Source organism: Parus major, chromosome 1A, assembly GCF_001522545.3.
Source record: "Parus major isolate Abel chromosome 1A, Parus_major1.1, whole genome shotgun sequence".
Lineage (NCBI taxonomy): Eukaryota > Metazoa > Chordata > Aves > Passeriformes > Paridae > Parus > Parus major.
Genome location: NC_031773.1, coordinates 13,751,015 through 13,774,791, shown reverse-complemented (window position 1 = coordinate 13,774,791; position 23,777 = coordinate 13,751,015). Strand labels below are relative to the sequence as shown.

Below are 23,777 nucleotides of genomic sequence, written 5' to 3'. Positions count from 1 at the left end.
TTTACTAAGCAATTACTTTGTGTCCAAATATCATTAACAAATAACCCTTTAATGTATTATGCTCCACTGTTAATTCTGTGTCCTATTGCTATATCCTCCTCTGATCCAAGATAACATGCTTTGTAAGAGACATTTATATCTACATTTCAGATGTGCAGCCTTTGAATATGTTAAGCAGAGCCAAAAAGCAAAGAGCTCTGATAATATGAGAAGTGCATGTTGGTTATCACAACTATACAACTGGGTCCAGATAAGCAATAAACTCTTCAAGGGGGATGGCCAAACATATGAGATTATTTGGGCCAAATAATCAATCAATCAATCAATCAATCCTCTGTTTCAGTAGGCATTAAAGGAAAAGCAGCACCCAAAGATCAGAAGAGTCAGTGTAGAGCCTGGACAGATCCACACCACAGAAAGACAAGTCAACAGACTGTCTGGAGGCACAGAAGGACATACAGGGGATGTATTGTAACTGAAATGGAACAGACTAAAAGTAGTAATTTGAGATTTTCCTTCATATCTTTAAAATGTGAGAAACATGCTTTGAGTAACTGTGTACCAAACAACTCATGTCACTGTGTTGTTGCTGCTCTGCCTATATAAGCACATTCAAATACTCGGGTGTAGATTAACTCAGCTGAGAGCTGGGACTTGCACATCCAGTGACATGGCAGCTGGTGTACCTCTCTGCTGTGTTGCACTAAGTAGAAATTTGGATCCTAGACAGCAACAGCAGAACAAAATATGAAGATATTAAATCTTTACAGCAAAACACTTTTGAACACTATTTCAAGAGGAGCAGGAACAGTTTGTTGAAAACATCTGACCCTTCCACACATTCACCCAGAGATAAGTTTTGGTCACAGATCACTTCAGCAAACAAACACATAAGGCAGGAACAAGCAGGGAATTACCATCCTAATAACAGGACATACTGAACATAGGAAGGCTGCTTGCTCTGTTTTTCCCAGCTTGCAAGAAAAGACTATGTGATGAGCTACGGTGTTTGGATATTTGGACAAAATGTATAAAACCAGAATTCTGTCTTTGCTTATCTCATATAGGAGGAGAATTAAATCACATGAATGTATGTAAGGTATTTACTGTACTGTATCTGAGGTAACTATGCAGAGAACTGCATTATATTTAAAAAGTGCTGCAATGGTTATGCAATATTCTTTCTCTGGTACACCTTCATCAGATGGTACTGAATTCCAATTAATAAGCCAATTAAAATTACATATGAGACTTAAAAATTAACAACCTGTGAAGTTCCAGGCATTTTATTCCTTAAATTGGAAAAAAAAAGGTAAATGAAAACATTGTCAAACGTGGCTTCAAGGAGAAAGTCACCTAAAAAAATAACAGGCAGTCACTTTTAAATTAGCTTCTAGCTGTGGTATTTTACTAATAGTCTTGAAACCTGTATTATTTCAGAGAAAAGATGGCATCAACAATGAAATTTTGAAGAGGACTACTTTGAAAAGAAATGCACTTGAAATTTTATTTTCTTTTCATTAATAATTATGAGGAAAATGAAACACTAATGAAACACTCACCTGTTAAGCTACCAAGCGTAAGTTTCCGGCGACCCATTCTTTCAACAAGCCAGACTCCCACAAGAGTAAAAATGAAGTTTATAAATGCTGTCAGTGCAGCCAGCCAGATTGCGAGCCTGTCATCTTCCACTCCTGACATCTGCAAAATGGTAGCACTGTAGTACCTGGGAAGGGAGAGAGACACAAATAAGAACACCATTTATTTCAATTTGGCTAAAATTATAGTTTTTGATTTAATTTGAAAAAGATCTTAACAAATATCAAGTGTGACCTCCTGCATAATGTAGTTGAAGACTGACACACAATCACCCTGGGAAATCAGGCATAACCAAAGCTTAACTTGCACCTGACTAAAGTTTTGACTGGAGGACATCAAGAGATGAAGTACCATTCTCTTGACTGTTTATATTTTCAGTGGTCAATCATATTCTGCTAGAAATGGGGTTTGCATTTTTAATTTAAATTAATCTGCCTGTCATATCCATGCATTGCTTTATGCTCTTTCTGGGATTTTAACAGTCTGTATATTGTCTAGGGAAAGACAGCTCAAAAATCAAATAGATTTTCAGTCCTTTTAAAGGTCATACACAACTAATCTACGGCATCCAACATGTTGGAAGTGACACTTGCATCCTCTTGGTTTTAGATTTTGCACTATTATTTCAGTGCCACTGACGTGCACAAAACTCTCTCTATGGCATTACTTTTGTCTTAACCAGAAAATGATTGCTTTGAAAAGCCTCAGCACCACACTGCAGGGATGTGAATCTGAACCCAACAGGAGCATTTGACCGAATGTTCTACTTCCTTCTAAATGGAATCAATCTTTCCACACAAATAATAACTCATAAAAAATTGAACTGAGCAAAATGAAAAGGGAGGAGAAAGGAAGCCTACCATTTTTCACAGCAATCAAATGAACACAGACTTTGTGTCCATGTTCTCAGTGAGAGCTAAATAAATGTCCAAGGAAACACGAGTACTTTTGTTGATGATGTAGAAGCACTTTTCAGCTTGTATTAATTTATGCAGATTGAAATACTGAATATTCAAGCTCTCAAACACCTTGCAGTTGACAGGCTCTCACACAGCAATAATCATCAAGAATGTCAAAGCTTGTTTTTTCTGTCCCTGGTCAATCTGTAGCTTCCTTAATGTCCCCTTGCTGTCCTTGCATCTTAGCCCAGATGTGCTAGCCTCAGGAATGTTAGTGATTCCCATTCCTCTATTCCAAGCACATTCCACCTTTTACTTCAAACCAATGACCCATGATGGGCTGAGATGCCATTTAAGACACTACCACCCATAACTGACCCTGACTATGCTGGGTATTACCCCTCACCCACAAGGCATTTAGATTCTCCCAGCCCCTTCCTCAGCTCCTGTTCCCCAGTGCAGCCATTTGAGGCAATGCCTACACAACCAGCTGGTGTTGGCAGGACAGGGCCTCCAGAGGAACCCTGCTGGGGCTGAGGAGCCAGTACCTACACGTGGTTCTGAGCCAGGCTCAGCCTGTGCCCACCCCTTAGAGACTGCAGTGACCCATCCAGGCTCAGCTCCTGTCCCAGCAAGGCTGAGATTCTTAGGGAGGGAAGATTCATGAACAATAGACATAAAAATGCCAACATAAACTTGTCCTCGCTTCTTAAGGCACTCTAAATTAAATTACTAACTGCCTGTCAAAACTTATATAGTACTGCACCGTTTCAGCCACCAAAATGATCCAGTCTCTGATTTCCCAATATATGTTTCTTTTTCTGCATAAGGGTAGGAAAAGAACAAATGTCAAGTGTTGGCCTGCTGACACCTACTATGAAACTCCTATTTACTTTCACCAGACAAGGTTTCAGGGAGCCACATTTAACTCCAAGCGTCTAAATCTTCTTAAAATCCAATTCTACTGGGAAGTCAGAAATTGCCAGTTGTCAGCAGGTATAACATACTGTCTATACAGTCAGAAAAAAAGCAAAGAATAAGGAATCACATAAAAGCATGTAGATTTCTACTGCCTAATCCATAAAAACAGGCACCTTTTGCCCCCATCAATCCTCCTGGTTGCTTATTGCATTCACAGGTTATGTATTTTCAAATAGAAGCCTACTGTTTATCCATAAATAAACAACGTATTTCATTTCTGTGGAAAACAAACCAGGGAACTTTAGAATCTGCAAATCTAAATGCCAAGCTACCAAAGCCTGGGTGTTGAGCAGTAATGTTCATAGTTACTACAGCACAGCAACCCAATTTCAAAAATTTAGAAGGGCACTTACATAGATTATGACAACTGCTAAATATATTTGCTTATATTCACCTGTTTTAGTATGCCCATTTTTTACACTAGTCTGTGCAGCCCTGCCTGTATATTAATGTAACAAAACATCAGTCTTTTCTGGTTCTTTCTGACAAGGGAAAAAAACCTATGTGGTAGGAAAAGGTTAAATTGTGATATTATACAAACACAGCTGATACTGCAAATCTTGCAGAGAATAAAGCTTCATTGACAAAGTAGTGCAATCCAAGCTTATTTTCTAAAACATAAAGAAAATTTAAAACACATGTGTATCCTTGGAACTTTAAAGCAAATACTGTATCTTAGAAAGCAAAGAAATACATGCAATTACAAAGCCACACAAAGTAGCTGAGTTGAATATATACAGAAAGATTTTTAATATAGTGGATTTCTGAGGAGGTCAAAATTATCAAGAAATTCAGCATTATGAATTGTTCTAGAAAAAGCTGCTGTACATTGAAGAAAAATAAACCCAGAAACACTTCCACATTCAAGTCTCCTCAGACTAATCCTTTGACTCTATACTGAAAATGCAGAGTTTTGGAGGAAATGAAACATCCAAAAACACTTTCCCCCTTTTTTTCCCTTTTAATCAGTCAGTCAGGGTTTTTTAAAAGTAATAATGTAAAATGCTTAAAGAAAAGGATCATTTCCTCCCTTCAAGCAGGTCTTAGAGACAGTTCCAAATGCATCAGGGTTTCCAGCTTAGCATCTTCAGCAGCAGAGAGGCTGCCCACCACTCCAGGCTTTGTAGCTCACACAGAAAATAAATGTTTGTCAATAAGGTGCCATCACTGCTCTGAGTGTCCCCATCCTTCACAAGATGCTGCTCCAGCCTTCCTGTCATAATCCACTCCAACAAGTTTCTGCCTAAGGATTTCAGCCTTTTTGGACAGACAATTTATAATTCTTGTAAAAGCAATGAATAAATATAAGGCTTTCTTTACAGAAACCTGAAGAGCTCTTCAAAGAAAAGGCTGTCATATCATCTCTAGGTCTAAAAGGATTTTTCAAAATCAGTACCTGGAGGCAACCTGGGGAGCTGCCACATTACACTTAAATTAAATTAAACCTTCAAATTCCCTATTTGGCAGTAACAGTGTATTGTGTTATGAATGCTTTCAGCACAGACTGAAACAACATAGTGAATGCCACTTATTACAATCAACATATTGTGATAATTAAAACACTCAGAATTTCATACTGCTTGAGAGGTAACTGTAAATATCCAGTAAGTTCTCTGATTCAGCATGTGTTATCCATGTACAAGGTACATGAAAAGGATTTTAAAATTACCACGTAACTATGGTAATTAAGAAAACACAGGATTTTTTTTTTTTTTGGTGTCCAAAAAGACTAAACTCTGTAGCTGTTAAGGGAAATAAATACACTAGTGTTGGAGAGGGATTAAAAATACATTTAGAGGATTAAGGCAAAGATACACAAAGAAATTCACTTCCTTAAGTTACCACAGTACTGTCACACACCTATTGGGTCATGTGAAAATACTGTTGCAATATCTGCTGTGAGATTGCCAAAAATTTCCTCCTTTTTTTTTTTTTTTTTAACCTTTTTCTTCTGCACCACATTTCTCGTTGCCAACAGCCAGTGTACTCTTCACATTCAGTTGTTTCACCTACTTATGTGGGTCTTTCACAAGTTTCACCTGAAACTATAGGGGACAGAAATTGTTTTGTTCTTCGTAACAGAAAAAGGATAAAATATGAAGAAGAGTTGGATCTATTTATGGAAAGAAAAAAATATTAGGCAAGAAAATAATATTAAACTATATATCAGTCTGCAAGAAAGTGTTCTGTAAATTTTTCAGACAGAAACCTGTACTTAAAATCCATTGAAGAGGTAGGTTGGATTTACTGAAGAGGTAAACTGAGGAATAATAGGCAGAGCTGAAAATCAAATGAAACCACTGGCAGGAACAAAGTCTTTATCATCCTCCTCCTCTTCCTGAAACAGAGATCAGTTTCCAGCACAGAAAAAAACAGGTTGGAGTGCATAACACCTGTATGTTTTGCACTGCAACAAAAAGCAAAGTAGTGTCAACTTTTTTACCTTATCTTTAGTGCCTTTACTCAATATATGAGTGCCTTACTCTTCATTAGAACCTTTATGAAAGAAAATCACCACTGCCATTCCTATTTTATAAATGAAGATGACTGGGGCTTTTGGGAAACAGGAGAAAGAAGAATGACTGTTCCCAGTTATCCACCAGTAGTACCTCCAGCAGAATAATGACACTCCAGAGTCTCAATGCAGATAAGTGCTATCTGCAAATTAGTGAGTAGAAAAGCAGGGAAAGAAAATCCCCCAGGTGTTTTACAAAACATACCTTGTTCAATTATTCATTTATTCTGATGATTTCAGTTAAATTTAAATTAGGTTTAACATTCCAGGGTGTTCGAATGCCTGCCATAATTTTCTGGTATCCTAAAAAAATGAAACCAGTCCTCATTAAAATCAATAGACCTGCAGAATGTACATAGCACAACAACAACAACAACAACAAAAAAAAGTAAAAATCAAGCTAGCCCCTGTGTTTAAAGCCAAGGCCAGCAGCAAACAATTGGACTGTAGACACAGCAGTCTCACAAGAGCCAGGAGCCAGCATGCTTAGAGTAATGGGATCTTGAAAGGTAGGTTTAGATTAGATATTAGGATCACATTCCTTCCTGTGAGGGTGGTGTGGCACTGGAACAGCTGTCCAGGGAAGCATTGGATACCCCATCCCTGAAAGTGTTCAAGGCCAGGCTGTGTGGGGCTTTGAGCAATCTGGCCTAGTAGAAGGTGCCACTGCCCATGGCAGGGGGTTGGAACTGGATGGTCTTTATGGTCCCTTCCAACCCAAATCATTCTATGATTCTATGCTTTTCAATTTTGAATAGAAGATGTTGCATTAAAAATGTTTTTCTTGCACAGCTTAACAGGCCAGAGAATGGGATGCACTTCTGGAAAGGCGAGAGGATGCAAAACAGACAAAATTAATTTGAACAGAAGTCCTAGATGAGAAACTGTCTTTCTGTAAAGAAAATTAATCAAAAAAAATATAACTGTTATCAGACTCTACTGCTGGGGACAAAGGGCAGGAGAGTTGAGAAAGCCAACAGTTAAAGACTCAGTGAGAAAAAACTGTTCTGCAAGGTGAGGCTGGGAAAGGCCCTGGCACATGGGGCAGGGTGGAAGTGCCCAAACAGAGCAATGCAGCCACAGCAGCCTCTGGCACTGCTCCACTGTTAGGGAGGAGCACTTAAAGCCCCTGTGATGGCCCCAAACACACACCTAATATTGGAGTAAATGGTGGAAGACTTCTTTAACAATATTGCATTAAATACACACTTTCTCCTCATTCTTAACTAGCCGATTACAGCACCAGAAACACACACACACCCCCATAAAAACCTATTGGCACCAATCCCACATTCATTCAGGGAAAATCCATGATGAGCAATGAGGAATAGCAGCATGCATATGTGCACATGAGCACTGTAGCTGCAGTCACTACTGGGCACAATGCCCTTACTAGTAACAATTTTAAGCATATGTCCTGTGTAAAAAGGAAAAAAAAAAAAAAAGTTTCTGGGAAATAGGTGGCACAAAAGTCTTCCCTGGACTAAATGAACAGATGTACCCATATTACCAAAAGTCATTTGAGGACTGTTTACAAGACAAATCCAAAAGGGTAATTCTGGAGTGACTCCATTTGAGCTCATATTTGTGATGGCAGATGAGATCCTTTTCAGGAGTACAGGTTTTGGCAAAAAATACCCTAATTTCACAACCTCAACTGACTATTCTAAATCTGCATTCAGGAACTCATATTTTTAGATTTTTCTGGAACCAAATTCTAAGTGGCAGGTGTTCAGTGTCTTTCAAATCCATGCCACTCACTTGTGGTGCCTTAACTGAAATTTCTAAATCTCACCTCAGGTTTTAAAGTTCATATGATCAAATATTACCCTTGTACATATTTTCAGATGTACACTGCACATAGTCTAGATCTCAACAGACTTGTATATTCTCCTTGCTTAGAAAACAAAAGTAATTGCACAGCAAACTTAAATGTGTGCAGTGTGAATATTAATTCAGCAGTGTCTGCTTATATTACAATTTTTGCTGTTGTCCTTTGTCCCATCTGTTCTAGCATAGAAAGGAAAAAATCATGGGAGACCCAAAAAATTTCTTATAGTGGAATCACCAATGTGGACAGATTTATTTTCATTTCATGTTCGGGATGAGTAAAACCATAGGATTTATGCTAACATAACACATAAATGACAATCAGACAACCCAAAGGATTTAATTTCTGATGTTTGAATGATTAATCTACCTGAATGCAGCATACTTGGATGATGCTTTTGAAATTTCCTCTTCAGTTTCAACACTAAAAGTTGTCAGAATAGCCTCATTCTTTCCTGCCACTTGCTAAAAATGAATCTGCAAGCATCCCAACTATGCATTTCTGCTCTTCTGCCAATAAACAAAGCATCAGTTTCCATTTTTGATGCTCTAACCTGAGAATTCCATTACACCTTTCCTACCCATGCTGCTTCACTCTGTGCTCTATTCTTTGTAGAGATGCTCTTCTTCCAGCAGAGGTGAGAAGTGTATTGTAATTCCCAGTCCAAAAAGTTTAATAGAAAAATATATCAGCTGTAAAGACCTAGAACAAGCTTTTAGTACCAAATCTAGAGAACAATTTGCAGCAGCTGAGCTTCTTACAGCAGTTTTACCTGAGGAAACTGAATTTACTCACTCCTCCAAGGATTTAGCTTTTATCTCGCACTTTCTTATTCGTTATGTGAGTGCAAAAATGTTTCTCCAGTGCTGTGAAGTTGGTGACTTCTGCACCAGTTGCCCTTCATAAACGATAAGAAAAATCATCATTAAAGCAGCTACCCAATAAAGCTCTAGCAGAAGGCTCCAATACACTTCTAATGTATTGAGAAATACGTGTTTCAACACAGCCTGCACAATGGAAGCAAAGTGATGTGCTGTGAATGCGCTCCCTGTATGTCTTGCTTTAGGGCAAATCTGGGAGGAAACTTCCAAAGGGCTCCCTCTAGAAAGCAGATTCAAGGGGACAAACACATTGCTCTCCTGTTCAATACAAAAAGTAGCGATTAAGCACCACATCAAAATTGTTTCAGCTATATAAAGCACTAATGTAATACAGAGCTGAGGGCTAATGTAATAGAGTTAGATTCTCTACAGTGCAGAATAGTAACCTTTTAATCTATGAACCATATGCTGGACAACAGATTTGTTTGATAATCCCTGGAGTGTATTACACTCTGTATACTTCTATTCAACAGGGAAATTCTGTTCTAAATTTATACAGACATCTTAACACACATCTTACAGTGTTCTTTAAAAGTTATAAAGGACTTAACCACATAGGAGAGAATTTACTGTCACCATTTACTGCTATGTCTTATATATAGTATTTACATATACTCTGCATTTAAAATTCAGTGAAGCTGCTAGAAAATACATATAAAACAAAATTTCAAATAAAGTTGAATGAAAATTTCAACACCAAGTCAATAAACAGCTGAAAAAATTCTATGCTAGATATTTTGAAAATGTATTTTACCTTCTCCCTGAAAGAAATCACTGTTACTTGGAAACACCTAATAAAGGATAGATACAGAACAGTCTTTGTGTTTAACTGCTTTGAGCAAATACTTTCCACATCCACAGTCTTGCTTTGTTACCTCCAGGTAAAGATTGCTTTCATGTTTATCATTTCCTTGTTGCAACTAATTAAGCTGCCAAGTTTTAAATCCCTGGCAATCCCTATCCAATTCAGACCAATTATTCTATGTGCAAGGACAGCTTGACTACATTAAATTTATGTTCTCTGTCCTTCAGAATTTATCACGAGAGCTCAATGCCAAGATCAGAAATCTAAATATTAATCTCAGTTCTGTGGATTTGTAACCTTGGAGATGTAGTTTAGTTTCTTCATATTTGTTTCTCCTCTGCAAAGTTTTAAATACCTTTCCACACTTCTCGTAAGAAAATTCATATGTGGCTAATACTTGAAAACAGCCAGAAAAGAGAAGGGAGATAAAGTAGGTGTTGATCAGTTCGCCTTACGCTCACCACAAGTACACTGTGGAGGTCTGTGTTACAGTTTAGAAATACGTTGGATGGAGGAAATGTCCTAAAAGGGGAGATGAAGAGTCAGGTTATTCTTCAGGGAAATGAAAATGAAATCCAGATCTTTCTTTTAAAATGTTAAGAAGCTATGATTGTCTTTTGCTACCTTTCAGACCCTGATTAAGACAGTGCTGCCAAGGTCATCTTCCTCTCCGTATGAGGAACTCTTCTGGAAAGAATGACTGGACAGACTGGCTCTGTTTTGAACATAACATACAACAATTCCCAACACAACTTCAGCATTTATATGCTCAAGTGACAAGTACTTGAAAAATGCTTCAAAAGGCAACAGTAATAGCATCAGCACTAAGCCCTGCACTTGGAAAACACTAATCACAACAGCAAAGAGAAGAAAAATGAAGGTATTCTTTCTTAAAGAAATTGAGACAAAGAATAAGGAAGAATAATTACATTTCTTTAGTTGTGTATTAATGCCACAACATAATGAAAAATTAATCTAATTATATCCACACTACACAATCTGTTTTATACCTGTTGATGTATATCTTTCCTTACTGGAAATCAATTTAATGTACCAAACAGTAATACCCAGGGTGCTACAATTCTCAGCCAGGTACAGAACAAAGAACCTCACTGAAAGTTAAGCAGAATATGCTGCTGAAATAAAGATTTATTACATGCACCTTAGTATGATGAGAAGGCCCTGGGATTTCCCATGTGAATATTACTTCAATATATCAATGTATATATTCAATATATACAATAAAAACAAGATTTAACAGTGCTAAAAATAGAAACTTTAATATGCAGGTAGTCTGCTGCATATGACGTAGGAAGTTTCCCTCTTTGAGCTCTAACATAATTTTAAAACATGAAAGATCTGATTTCTGATAGTATCAAACTCAGTGAGAGTATGAACAGAACCACAGTGAAAGGAATAAAGTTAGTCTTTCCAGTTGCTGTTTCTCACAACCTTCTCTAACAACATTTTTGCTTATACCTTTACTCATAGTTCTTGAGCAATGGCACCTATCTTTGAACTAAAGCTGAACTAAAAAATCAGAACTTTCCAGATAAAAGAAATTTTCAAGATTTTCTTGTTCTATCAAAACCACTTATTTGTTCAAAGAATATATATCTGGTTGTTCAACAGCTTGATTTTGCTTTATAAAATCAATTCACTATCATATTTATCCTATTTAACTTTATCTAATTATTCTTCACACTTTAATTAATTCTTCTCTTTCAGCTTGCACTCCAGTATTTAATAATTTCTAACTGTAATCTCTTGAAACAAGAGCTGTCCTGCTCTACATTTCTACATCACTTTGTGCAGCACAATCCTGCTTCTCAAATAAGCCTTTAAAATGCAATAATTACACAAATACATTTTATTAGCCTTGAGGCCAGTTACCACAAATTGTTCATCTAATGAAACAGCTTTATGTTTTCCTGTATTCATATGCCAATAGTAATGATTGCTGTCAATGGATATAATGATCTCCCTTTCTGAAACTTCCTATGATTCAGCTATTCCTGGATTGGGGAAGGAAAAAAAAAGCACACTTTCAAGACTTCTCTAACACACTAGCGATTGTATGGCTTTTTTATTTTTCTTTCTTTTTTTTTAACAATAGCAAGTATATAAATGCAATATCATGTATACAGAAAGACAGAGAAGTCAAACATTCAAATTCATGAATCAAAAAAGAGGAAAAAAGTCCTATTGCCACACTGACTGTGCCATTACCTTACCTGTGAGATGAATTACGTTTTACACAGTAATTGTTTTTTTCAACACTCCACCACTCTCAGCAGGTAAAAACAAATCGCAACCTAGGCAAGGTTTGTTTAGAGGTTTTACGGGTTTTATGCTAATAATGTACTAAGTAGAAAACAGCATAATGTTGCCTGGGGCAAAGGTAATTCAGCCCTAGTACATTCAAAGGAGTAATTACTGTACCTGGTTTTGAGTATAATCTTAAAAAAACTCCAAGCAAATATGTATTACCAAAAATGCATAGAATAACTTAGATTTTTCCTTCTTGACTTTGTTTCATTTTTTGATGATGGTGGTGATGATGTATTCAGTACTTGTAGACTGCAACATTTGTTTACTCCTTTCAGTTTATATTCACAGTTTATCCAGTAGATTCTACTGAAATGCTTATCTGGTAAATACCTTTATCACTTCTGATATCACTTCTGATAGGTTCACAGGTTACTTGGAAATCAGAATTAAATTTTTATTGAGATGAAAGTATAGATCTGTATAGAAACTCAAATGAGAATATAGATGCATTATTTAAGGTCTCTAGAGGAGGCCAGTCTTCTGGACAGCTTTAACTCAAATCCCACAACTGGGATTTTGCTCTAAAATGTCACATTGAACAAAAATTTACTTTACAGCTGAGAGTTTCCATGTCAGGTATCTAGAGAACTTAGGGGCATACAAGAATTGTAAATGAAATATTTTAATGAAGTAGCAATTACAGAGCAACAGGCATCAGCTTTCAGACAGTCAATTCTTCCCAGAGGTCCTTTCAGAAATAGCAACCTTAGCTAAAAACAGCATCTCGACCTGACAGCCCAGTGACAGAAGACAACTGCCATCATGGCATGCAAGACAGATGATACACTCTTTCACAAAGTATTCTGCATCAGGCAGTTGAGCACTGAGACTGTGTATCCTCACTGCATTCTCTCGGTCTGTCTCCTAAGGAGGACTCCAGAAATAATTGGAATAAAAATCCTTTTCTTCTCAAAGTGGCCAAGATAAATTAATCCCAGAGGGGCAGGAACAGAAGCCAAGAGGAGAAAACCCATCACACAAATGAAATTTCTATGAGATTCACTGGCATGAAGGAAAGATCTTGCCTGAGGAAATTACAACTGGCAGTCCTGAGCAAGATTTCATTTACAAGAAGAGAACCAAAAGGCAAACAAAAGATGGAGATCTATGAAAATATGAAGCTGCAGCAGCTCACTGAGCAGACACACTTGACTTATGAGGCAAGGTACAAGTAAAAAAATCTCCTCAAGAAAAGCTGTCCATGATTAGGATTTTCCCCTTTTAGAGGGAAAAGTCCTGACTGAAGGTAATTGACCTAAATGCTGGGAGAATGTTTCCACATTTTGCACTTCTTTTCCTGGCCCTATTAACTTCCTCAGATACAGTCTAAAATGTTTGGAGCAAATTACTTATGAAACTATATATAGGTATAGATACAGATATCTAAAAACATATATTTATTATTTAATTTCTTTTTTTAAAGAGCTAACAGACCTATTTTATGGACTAGGACCTAGTAAATTACTAGGACCTAGTGATTTAGCTTCTCATCTATTTTCTTCCTTTCACGTTTTTTAAGGTCAGACAGAGCTAAATTTGTCAGCAGGTGACTGTAGAATGACACTGCCTTTGTTCTGCTCACTTTGTTCCCACTCAGAGTAAAGCATCTCTGCACAGAGGAAAGCTGGGTCTTTTCGTTATCTCTATTCCCAGCCATTAAATCTGAATGCTGTTGTTTTGCCATAACCCACCTTTTGTGATTTGGAAGGGTTCACTAGATTTTAAAAAGAACAATCAAATGGATGGCATTGGATTAGTCACATGCAAGGTCAGCCAAACAGTGACTGGCTCACAAGAAAAAAAGCAAGAGTTAAAAAATGTAGGATACAAAATAATCCCACAAAAATCCATTGGTGTATTGCTATTTGATACAAAGAAACATTTACTAAAATACAATTTTATTTTCCTAGGCCAAGATAAGAGGAGTTAACAGACACACCAGCACACTGAAACCCCCCTATTCATCCAACTTCTTGTGTTTCTGTTTGGTTTTCCCTCCTGACTGCTGCCTTTGTCTTCACTCTTCTTGGCTTTTTATTTGGGTTTAATTCCTTCCCAGGATCTACTTACTGTATCAAGAAAAACAACCAGAATCAACCCAAGTAAGCTGTGTCCAAGAGGGAAACAATGACTTTCTCAAACAGAAGCTTATTTGGGGATGCTTGCCAAGAGAAGAACAGTATGTGCACACACACTAGCAAGACTCTCCACACAATGCAGATTCACTGTTCCCCCTAACTTGTTTCTAATAACATGACATACCTGCAACAATATATTTCCTTTCCATATTTTAATGTGCTGAGAAGTTAACACAGGTTGAAACACTATTTCTGAAAAAAATCTAATAATTTAATCTCTCAAAGCTAAATTGCTATTTCATTTTCTTGTTCTACAACACACATACTAAATGTGCACTCTTCCTGAAGACTTTGCCTTTTCCTCTCAGTCTAACCTCAAGCCTCAGCCTTGGACTCTCCACACCTCTCTAGAGTATGCAAAACTCCATGACCACTGGGGCTTCAGCAGGCCCATGGCTCTTGATCAGGGCAGAGCCTGGAGCTCTTTGCAGAAGATAAATATTTCACTGCAAAATACAGCATGCTGTAAAGTACAAATATTCTGGGGTTAGAAAGTAAAGTTCTAATAAGTATTGTACCCTCACATACCAACTGACATTGCAAATGACAGACCTGCACTGGCAAAAAAAGGGTGACATCTAACCATTTATCACAAAGAATTTAAAATCTCAGCTTCATTTATTAAAAATTCTGTCATATATCATCAGCAAAGCTCCTTTTTCACCTTGCAATAAATACAAAGAATTAACTATGTGGGCTTTTTTGTTCTCATTTGAATGGAAAGACTACCTCGGTTAGAGAAATTAGACTCTTACAGCCAGTGCAGAAGCCGCTGTCTGTGACATTTGGCAGTGCAAGACTATGACCCTTCTGGAAGGAAAGCCTGGATAAGCAAGCTTTACTACATTGTTGGGCATTAAAGGGAAAGAGGTGGGAAGAAATCAGACCATTATATTCTACACTGTGATAAAAACAATTACTTAGAAGAGAACTATCTGCAAAATTACATTGTTGGAAGCAAAACATCACACAAGTTCATTCCAAAAGGTTGACTGCATTACTGAAATATCTGTCTCCGGCACTGGGAAGGACTCCGTGTGCTAAGTGCTGTTCAGAAAGAGAACAATTAAGTCACCTCTCCCAAAAAGCTTGCAATATAAATACAAGGCAAAAAACCAAATGGATGCTGACAGATGGGGAGAGATGAGAAAAAGAGGAAGCACCACTAATCCCTGACTTGAGACTATGTCAGCACACTGACACCATGAACCTTCACTGCAAACAAAGATTTTGCTTTGAGAAAGGTGCCTTTTTTTTAAGAACCGTGTTCAGGAAGAAAATTTCATTGCAAGGAAAAAGGAAATTAAAGGTTGAGAACTTACAGTACATAACACAGGTGAGAGGCCTGGACTGAAGAAATACCAACTGGTATTGGGAAGATTGCTGCTACAGAGAAAAGAAATATCAGCTTCCCTGAGTGGTCAATTATACAACTGCACAGCATATCTACCTGTCAGCTCTGTCCTTTACGGAGAACAAGCGAAGTACAAAAAACCCTAAAGCTGTTAAGGTCTCTACACCTAGCCCAGTAGCTACAGTAAGCTGTGCTGTCCACAGGGACACCTCTGTCTGGCAGATACCTGCATGCTGAATAAACCCAAACTCAACATATTGATCTTAATCAAAATACACTGGAGCAGCCTAGTTCAGGGTGCTGAAAGCTTGGATCTTATGGCATCTTTATGTTGGAAAGAAGCAAGCACCATTTCTCACCTTCTCACAAGAATTTTTATTAGGAATACTGAGAGAAGCCAAAAGGATATATGCTTTGTCCTTGAGTGCCAGAGATTTGGGCACCCCTTGAAGGTAAAGACTGCTCTCCCTTTAGATGCTGCTGCTGCTGTACCAGACACAGTAACATTTTCTTCAGACACAAACCTTATGCCAGCTGCCTTTTCATTCAAGTCCTTATCTCAGACTGGCACTCAGAAATCTGAGTGACGTAACAGTCTGCATTTGATGGAAATAACTGTTGAGCTGGGAGTTGTCAGCATTTATTACAGGCATAAAAAGTGCCACGTAACCAGAGACTGGAGAAAAACAGGAGTTACATGGTTTTGAGAACAGGCAAATGTGTATGATACAAAGGTAGTTTTGGAAGAAGGAATGCTGACAGAATGTTAACTTTTGCTCTCACATGGGGAGGCATGGAAAGAAAACAGAGACAACATATGAAAAATACATTGAAAAATCTTAAATAATACCTATCTGGCAGACTTGTCTATGTGAATTGCAAAATTCAGAAATTTAAATGTATCAGGTAATAGTATGCACACAGCAAGTTAACTGTGCTTTGGAGCCTCTCTTCATTGTTCTTCACAGATACCTGCAGATATGTCATGAAAGAAATGTTCCTGAATAGCTGTGCCACAAGAACATCGAATTAATTATATGCATAATTCATAAAAAAATTAGCTGACTTTGTTGGGCACATAGTCTTTATGTCTACTGTTATTTGACACATTGCCATTTTGTGGCTGATACCTTGCCAGAGGATTAGAAAACAGAAGCCTTTCTTAACACTGCTGGGGAAATCTGATCCCACAGTAAGGTGGCATCTCCTGAAGCAGTGGTCACACTCTCCCAGCAAAGTCAGAGTTCAAGCATGATGGACAGAAAACATAGGTTTAGAAACTGCAGTCAAAACCTGATGGATAGATAAATATTTGCTCTATGCCTTCTCACCACCAGGTCACACACTGTTCAATCTTCTCCAAAAGCTAGTAAATCTATGCCTTAGATATCAATCATCACTGTGATCACACTGATTTCTTCAAGGAAGACAGTGCCACACTACCATCAATGGGTTCCATTTGATTCAGATATACAGTGGTCTCCAAGTGCATAATCCTCATGATGTCCAGCCTGAACCCCTTCAGAGCCCTCCTACCCTCCAGCAGATAATATCCCCACCCAACTTGATGCCGTCTGTGAATTTACTGAGGGTACATTCAATCCTCTCACCCACAACAGTTATCATTTATTAGATTAATAATACATATAAACAATAATTAATTATGCACACAATATAATTAGGTATTTTTATCCTGAAAAGAATTACAAAGCACCTGTTCATAAAAACCTGGAAAAACAGTATAGGTACCTAAGCAGAGGTGGGTAATCTGTTCTGAGAGAAAACCACAGGGCCACAATAAAGCAGCAGCAGATTCTGTGCTATGTGCTCTGCTTTATTGAAGAAAGCAACTAAATTTTAGCATTACATTTTCCTCCCACTCTCCAACTTTTGCTCCTCTCTCCTCATAATATTTAATTTCACATAGGTCAAGCTCTCCCTTACAGAGAGGTTTCTCCCTCTACATTTCCTTCTACAAATACAGGTTTTGCTAGGTTTTGATACCTCTGTGCAGCAAGTCTATACCAGACAGCAGGGCACTTTTTCTGACTTGAGTGCCAACATGAGAAAGCTGCTTATTTAAAATCTTGTACAGAACCATTCAGAAAATAGCTGATACTTTGAATTTTTGAGAAAGCTGACAGACATGATAAAACAGTCAAGTCATGTCATATTGCTGTACTTAATCACTAATTAGTCTAATGAACACTGAAACCCCACCAGATAGGATGAAGTTGTGACTCAAAGCAGCAGATGTGATTCTGGTCTGAAACCTCTGGGGAGTATCTGTGACAGTGACTGCAGCAGTCAGTCTGAAGAGCAGTGCCACAGAGGAAGAAATTTCTGCCATGGAGGAAGAGATTAGTCCTTGAATGGCAGTTAATTTGTTCCAGACAGAGAATTTTGCTGCTAGGAAAGGAAAATGTCTTTTATGAAACCAGAATAAATCCCCAAATGGGTTTTCTACAGAGAACATCTAGTTTAGAGAGGTGTCATAAACACTGGTTGATTATAAGTTTTTCATGACTTTATTTAGAGAGAACAAGAAGCAATAAGCCAATGCACACAACCTAAGACACACAAAAATAAAAATTTTCAAAGGTGTATGGGAAATGCACTTCAGTGCTCCTGTCTGTATATGCTGGTTTACAGTGCAGCAAGCATGGAATCACTGCAAGATGATGTCGTTAGCAAAACCCAAAGGTTGATTTATTGAAAAGATCAGCTTTGATACTGGAAGAGAAGATGAAAGACAGACGGTGGAGCTGTCCAGGCCAATGACAGTCCTATAGCTCTAGCCACCCTGCATGACCCTGCACATACCACTCAGAACACTAAGAGACTCAGGGACATCAAGAGCAGTATAGGAGCTGAATTACAATTTTTTTCCCAAGGTAATAGTCCAGATGAGTCTCTTGTCTGAGTTAGAAAATCTCAAAAGTATGAAATCTTATCTCTGTGTGAATACTGTTGTAATATACACACCACAGAAGCCAAAATGTGTCACTTAGGGGCGTTAAATTGCAAGTCTGAATTAGAAAATGTGCTTAAAGTTTCTTGCAAGCATGTAGTGCAGGGTTTTATAGTAATTGTAAGAAGGAATGGAGGCAAGATAACATGTTCTTTGCAGGAATTTACTGGTTTCATTTGTCCCTTGGCTGAGTAAATTTCAGGAATAACATTCCCTCAGAAAAACAAAATTAATTTATTTTTTAAAAAGAAAATAGAACAAGCACAGCTTTTAGAGCAATCTGCATAAGAAGAAAAAAGTTATACAATATAGTGTTTTTCTTTACACAACCATTTGCTTCAGCATATCCTAACAGGACATAGCAGAAATGAGGGCTCAAGTGTTGTCACAGATGACCAAGAGCTACTTGTTCAGTCTTCAAAAGGCAAAAACCTAGACAGGGCTCTTAGATGCTGCTGAGAGGATGGGCAACTGAGCCAAGTTTCTAACCATGGAATTAAATTATTTTTCCAACAGTGGCTTTCAGGACATTTTAAAGCACTGTTCATCCCATATGATGTGTTTTTCTTCTTCTTTCTAAACCTCCTTTTTAAAATTTCCCTCCCTAGCATTGCCTAGTCTGCAAAGCATATTACACTATTAAGGGAATTAAGATTTCCAAAACTGGACAGAAGTCCACAATCTCAATCTGCCTACCCATATTTATTGCCTGGTTAATGTGCATTTCTACACTGAAGAGTTTGCAGAGATGGTGGCATCTCTTAGATCAATGCAAGGAAAACTCACTGGAGCTGCTCGAGCATAACTGAAGACACAGTAGGGCAGCAGAATCCTCTTCAGAGATGTTTAAAGAGGAGGTGACCAGATCAGAGTTTGCAGGGGAGAAGGAATTTGGCAATATGGGTATGTGTTTAAATTATTTTCTAGCTTTTTTAAGTTAAGAAATATGATAAATCAATAAATAGTGAGATAAAAATACCTGTGGAGACCTGACCTGTATCTTGCAGAGCCCATGGTCCAGGTCTCAGTGCAGTTAGTTGTGATATATATATATATATAGATATATATATATATATATATATATGGGGTGGGGGAGTTGGTTTTGGGTTTTTTTCTTTTACTACGATACATCCTGATTCTGTCTCTGTTCAGAATTATGGCAGTGCTTGAGCTAGTTTGCCACAATGTGACAAAAATCATAAAAAGCTAGGGTTTGCAGTAAGATAAAACCAGGACTTTAAAACAGGACTATGCCCTGAGAAATATGAGTTAAGCATCACTAATTTTACTTCCTCAAAACTCTAATAAAGTATATAAGATAGAGAGGACTACTGTAATATATTTGATAATATTCAAACCATAAATATGTTAACTCACATAATTTCTCTACTATTATATGAAATAGAAAAGAAAGAAAGATGACTTGGAATGAGTGCATTTTTCCCTTGAGAGCTGTTCCATTTCACTAATAAGTCATTTTCCATTTCTACATGAATCAAGAAAAAATATGAGCTGTATCCTGTATTTTATTTCCACTGTAAAATAGTGACATTACAGGCATGTATCACACCCTGAAACAAAAATTTTAACTTGGTTCTTAAATATTAAGATGGTTGAAAAATCTAAGAGTCTTGGAATGTGCCATCACTAACAAGTATTATTTACACTTCTCATTCTGGTAAGCTTCCCTTTCTTCCCTCCTTCCTAGGCAACTGGGACAGAGCTGCTGGCTCAGTGTAGTGCTAGGATTTCCTTTAGTTTGTATCTCATCTGTACCAAATTCATCTGTCATCTGTATTAAATTATGGTTACACAGTTTCAGTTCTCACATTTCCTTAAGGGCTCAAATGTAGGACAGAGGAGGCTTTAAAAGTCAACATTCAAAACTTTGCTTAAAAATACCCAAATTGGTCCAAGTTTTAGTGAGATCATACCTGATTCCTTACATGCCAACATGTTCCTTACTGCACCAACAAGTCCTTCAGTACTTTTTTCAGTACTTTCACCTGCTTCCATCTTTCACCAACATCCAGGGGGAATAAGTATTCCTTTAGTAACAGAAGGCTCCAGCTTTTGTCAACTCTTGTTCTCAAGAACCAATTTCAGTACTTTCATTTAAATCTATTATTTAATGATCTGAAGTTGAAAACATTAAAGTTTAACTGCTCATTTTCTCTTCTCCACCCCCAGTCTATAAACATACAATAGAAATGATATAACCAAGGAAGTAAGAAGAGGGAGTAGAATAAGAAAGCCCAAATTGTCTTAGCTGTTTGTTTTTGTTCTGCTTTTGTTTCCTCCGCTGGTTTCTAACAGGGCTCTCCCTGTTTCTTCTAAAACAAAAAGCCTCTTCCATTCATAACTGACCAAAAGATACTAGTTTATGTGCCAAAGAGGCCTCTAGCATGCAGAAGTTTTAATCAGCAGTCCAATATATCCCTGTCCCAATTTTCCCTTGTGAAACATATGAAATTTTGCTGATAATAATCTGGTCTCACATTCTTTTTCTATTTTCAAGATGTCTGTAAAGCATGCTTTGGGTGAGTGCAGTATACAAGTGACTAATAAAAAGAAATAACATAAAAGAATTTTATTCTTTCATGAAAATGTTTCAAAATCACTCTCTGAATCATTCTCGCACAGACTTATTAGAACTCTGTAGAATAAATCCCCAAACATTTTAAGCAGTCATAGATGAGACCCCTCTCACCTGCAGAGGCTTAAACTCAACTTGCACCCCTCCAGCTCTGACATCACCTGATTTCTGGAAACTCTCAGGAAAGAAGCAGCCTTTCCAAGAAATGAGAACCCAAGTGTTTAATTCCCCCCTCCTGATATCCCCCTCCCTCCCTGGACTTTCCTCCTCACTGGCCTTACGGACATTATTCTTTCTCACCACACTGAGGAATTAGGAGTCTCATCAGCGATTTCTTATTTTATTTTGATTTGGTGGCTGTGTTCCATATCACACCTTCTGTATGGCCCATTTTCACCACAGCCATCTCTTTGTTTTGCAGACTGCTCCCAGTAACAAGGTCTGGATTAGCTTTTAGGCGCCACCATGTTTTATTTACCATTCATTTCTGGACTATTTTCATTTATAGCAAATCTTTTCAATGTGCATAACCTTTCAACCTTTTTTTTTGTGTGTCTCCAATCTGTGCCACAAGGCATATTGACTAGGCTGTGGCAGCTTAACTCTTATTGACAGACTCCGAAGAATCCAATTTACAGAACCGGTTCCTATGCCCTTAAAGTAAAGGTGAATAAACAGATCTAAAGGGCATCATATCTCTTACTCTATATTTGAATGGCATCAGTAATATATTTCACTGAGCTTGTTCATGTTGCTGTATCAGGTAGCACCTAACCAGGTGACCTTTTACACTTTAATTTTGTGTCTTTTCAAGATTGATTACATCGTGAGCTTTGGTTACTTGTTTCACATTTCTATACTCCGTGTCTTTCACCTAAGAAGAAGACACTTCCTTATTGCTATGAATACAATCCAATATCTGAACAATATGTACCTTCTAGGTTTTGCCAAGAGAGCAAAGCTACAGCACAAATCGACCCCTCCCCTTACTATTCTATTGTGCTTTACAGAAAAAAAATGAATTGGTCATTGATTGGTATCTGATTTCATGATAGGTCTCAAAATACATGCTACAGACAACAAAAATGTGCAGTTCAACAGAATAATGCATATAAAACATTAACAGCTGCATTAAAAACGAAGTTTTACAAGATGATTAGAAATATTTAACAGAAGAGAAACTGCTGAGACAAAACTGTGCTGCAGGAGCTGTTTAGGCAAATAATACATTAAAACAAACAAGCCAGTAGTGCTATTTAGGGAACTTCCTCCTGCAATCATTCATGAATGATTTAAAAACAGCATCACTGCTCTGACTTAATTTCATTACTTGGCTTTACATATGAACAAACTAAATGAGATGCATTTATCTGACTTAACAGCTACACTGTGTATGTACTATGTGTAAGGTAAATACATTTTCATACAATTTCTTCTGCATGGCACTGCAGTAAAATTAACACTGGATTGGTAACCTGAAAGTTATTACTAAGACAACAGACAGAAACCAAAGAGTGTTAAACTTTGCTACAGGCAAAAGGGAATAGAAAGCAAAAGAAGAAAAATGTGGGCAAATTTCTATTAAATACACAAATCCTTCAATAACAAAAAAAAGTTAGAAAATACAGTTTGAATACATTTCACCTTTAAATAAATATTTTGTTTTTAAGTTACTTCCAAAGTGACAGACTTTCTTTAAATATGCTTTCACAGCCTGAAGAACTATAGGAAGAGATATTACCACTTACCATTAAGAAAACCATAGTAAGGTAAAACAAAACAAAGAGTACAATTAGCAGGACTGTGAGTTGATTTTCAGTGTTTTAATACAAATGTCCAATCTTCTGACTGGTTTTCCACAGAAGATTTCATTCATGAAAAATTGGGGGTAAAACCGTGCACTTCCACACATAGTCCCTGCTGATCAGGCAACATTAAAAATAAAACATGTTCCAAATGACAAGGCAGATAGCAGGATTTCTGTTAAAGTAATTTGGAATGTTAACTCCTATACAGTTCTTTGAATATGTGTTTTTGAATGTTATAAAAATAAACACTGATTTCCAAATGAAAATATTACAAGCCTTCGTATTAGTAACAGTCAAAAAAATTTACAAGGAATTTACTTCTGTGGAAGCATTACACTGGAAAATGTCTATTTATTAAAAGCACTTAACTTAGGGTTTTGTTGAAGATTTTTTTTTTTTTAAATTGAAGTGTCAGATCCTTTTTAATACACCTGCAACATTTTAGAAATAATTAACCAAACCATCAGTAGATGGATCCTGACTGTGGCAAATCATTTACAGCTGTCACACCATGAGGTTTACTTTTAGTCATGCTATTCCATTCTTTAGTATATATTCTTCTACCCAGTAACCCAGGATAGAACTCAAAAAAGACAGTAAGTAAGAAAAATATTTCATGTGGTTATTCTTCAAGTCATTGATTTAAAAGTGCAGATTTGGGGGGAAAAAACACAAACAACACAAAACTCCCAAAAATAAGCACATGTTCAGCACCATACAAATAAGGAAAAACACCAATACAAGATTTATGAAAAAAAAAATAAAAAAATCCAGTGCTTCAAAACAGAATGAGAGCCTATAGTTAAGAGGCCCTTACAATACCTCACATCAGCACCCAGAACCTGCCTCCTGTGCATTTTCAGAAGGTTTTTCATTGTTTATAATTTAACCTGATGAAAACTATAATGCAAATAAATCCACCTCAATATCATTTCTGGTTTTGGCAGTCTAGGATTTTTTAAGTTTGTCTAGGTTTTAGGTGGGGGCTGTGTTTGTTTCTCTACCTTTTTAACAATAAGTGGATGGATCAGAATTATCAGAAGATGTGAGATATAAAAGTTTAATGTA

The 23,777-nt window shown here is 37.2% G+C and overlaps 1 protein-coding gene across 2 annotated transcripts in view; it reads right to left on the bottom strand.

The window, feature by feature from the left end:
• Window positions 1-23,777, bottom strand: part of SLC2A13 (solute carrier family 2 member 13) — a 146,396-nt gene that overhangs the window by 44,959 nt on the left and 77,660 nt on the right. For both annotated transcript variants that reach the window (XM_015627084.3, XM_015627082.1), the window contains exon 5: window positions 1,563-1,726. In XM_015627084.3, coding sequence (XP_015482570.1) covers window positions 1,563-1,726 — 164 coding nt within the window. The remainder of the gene's footprint in view (window positions 1-1,562; window positions 1,727-23,777) is intronic.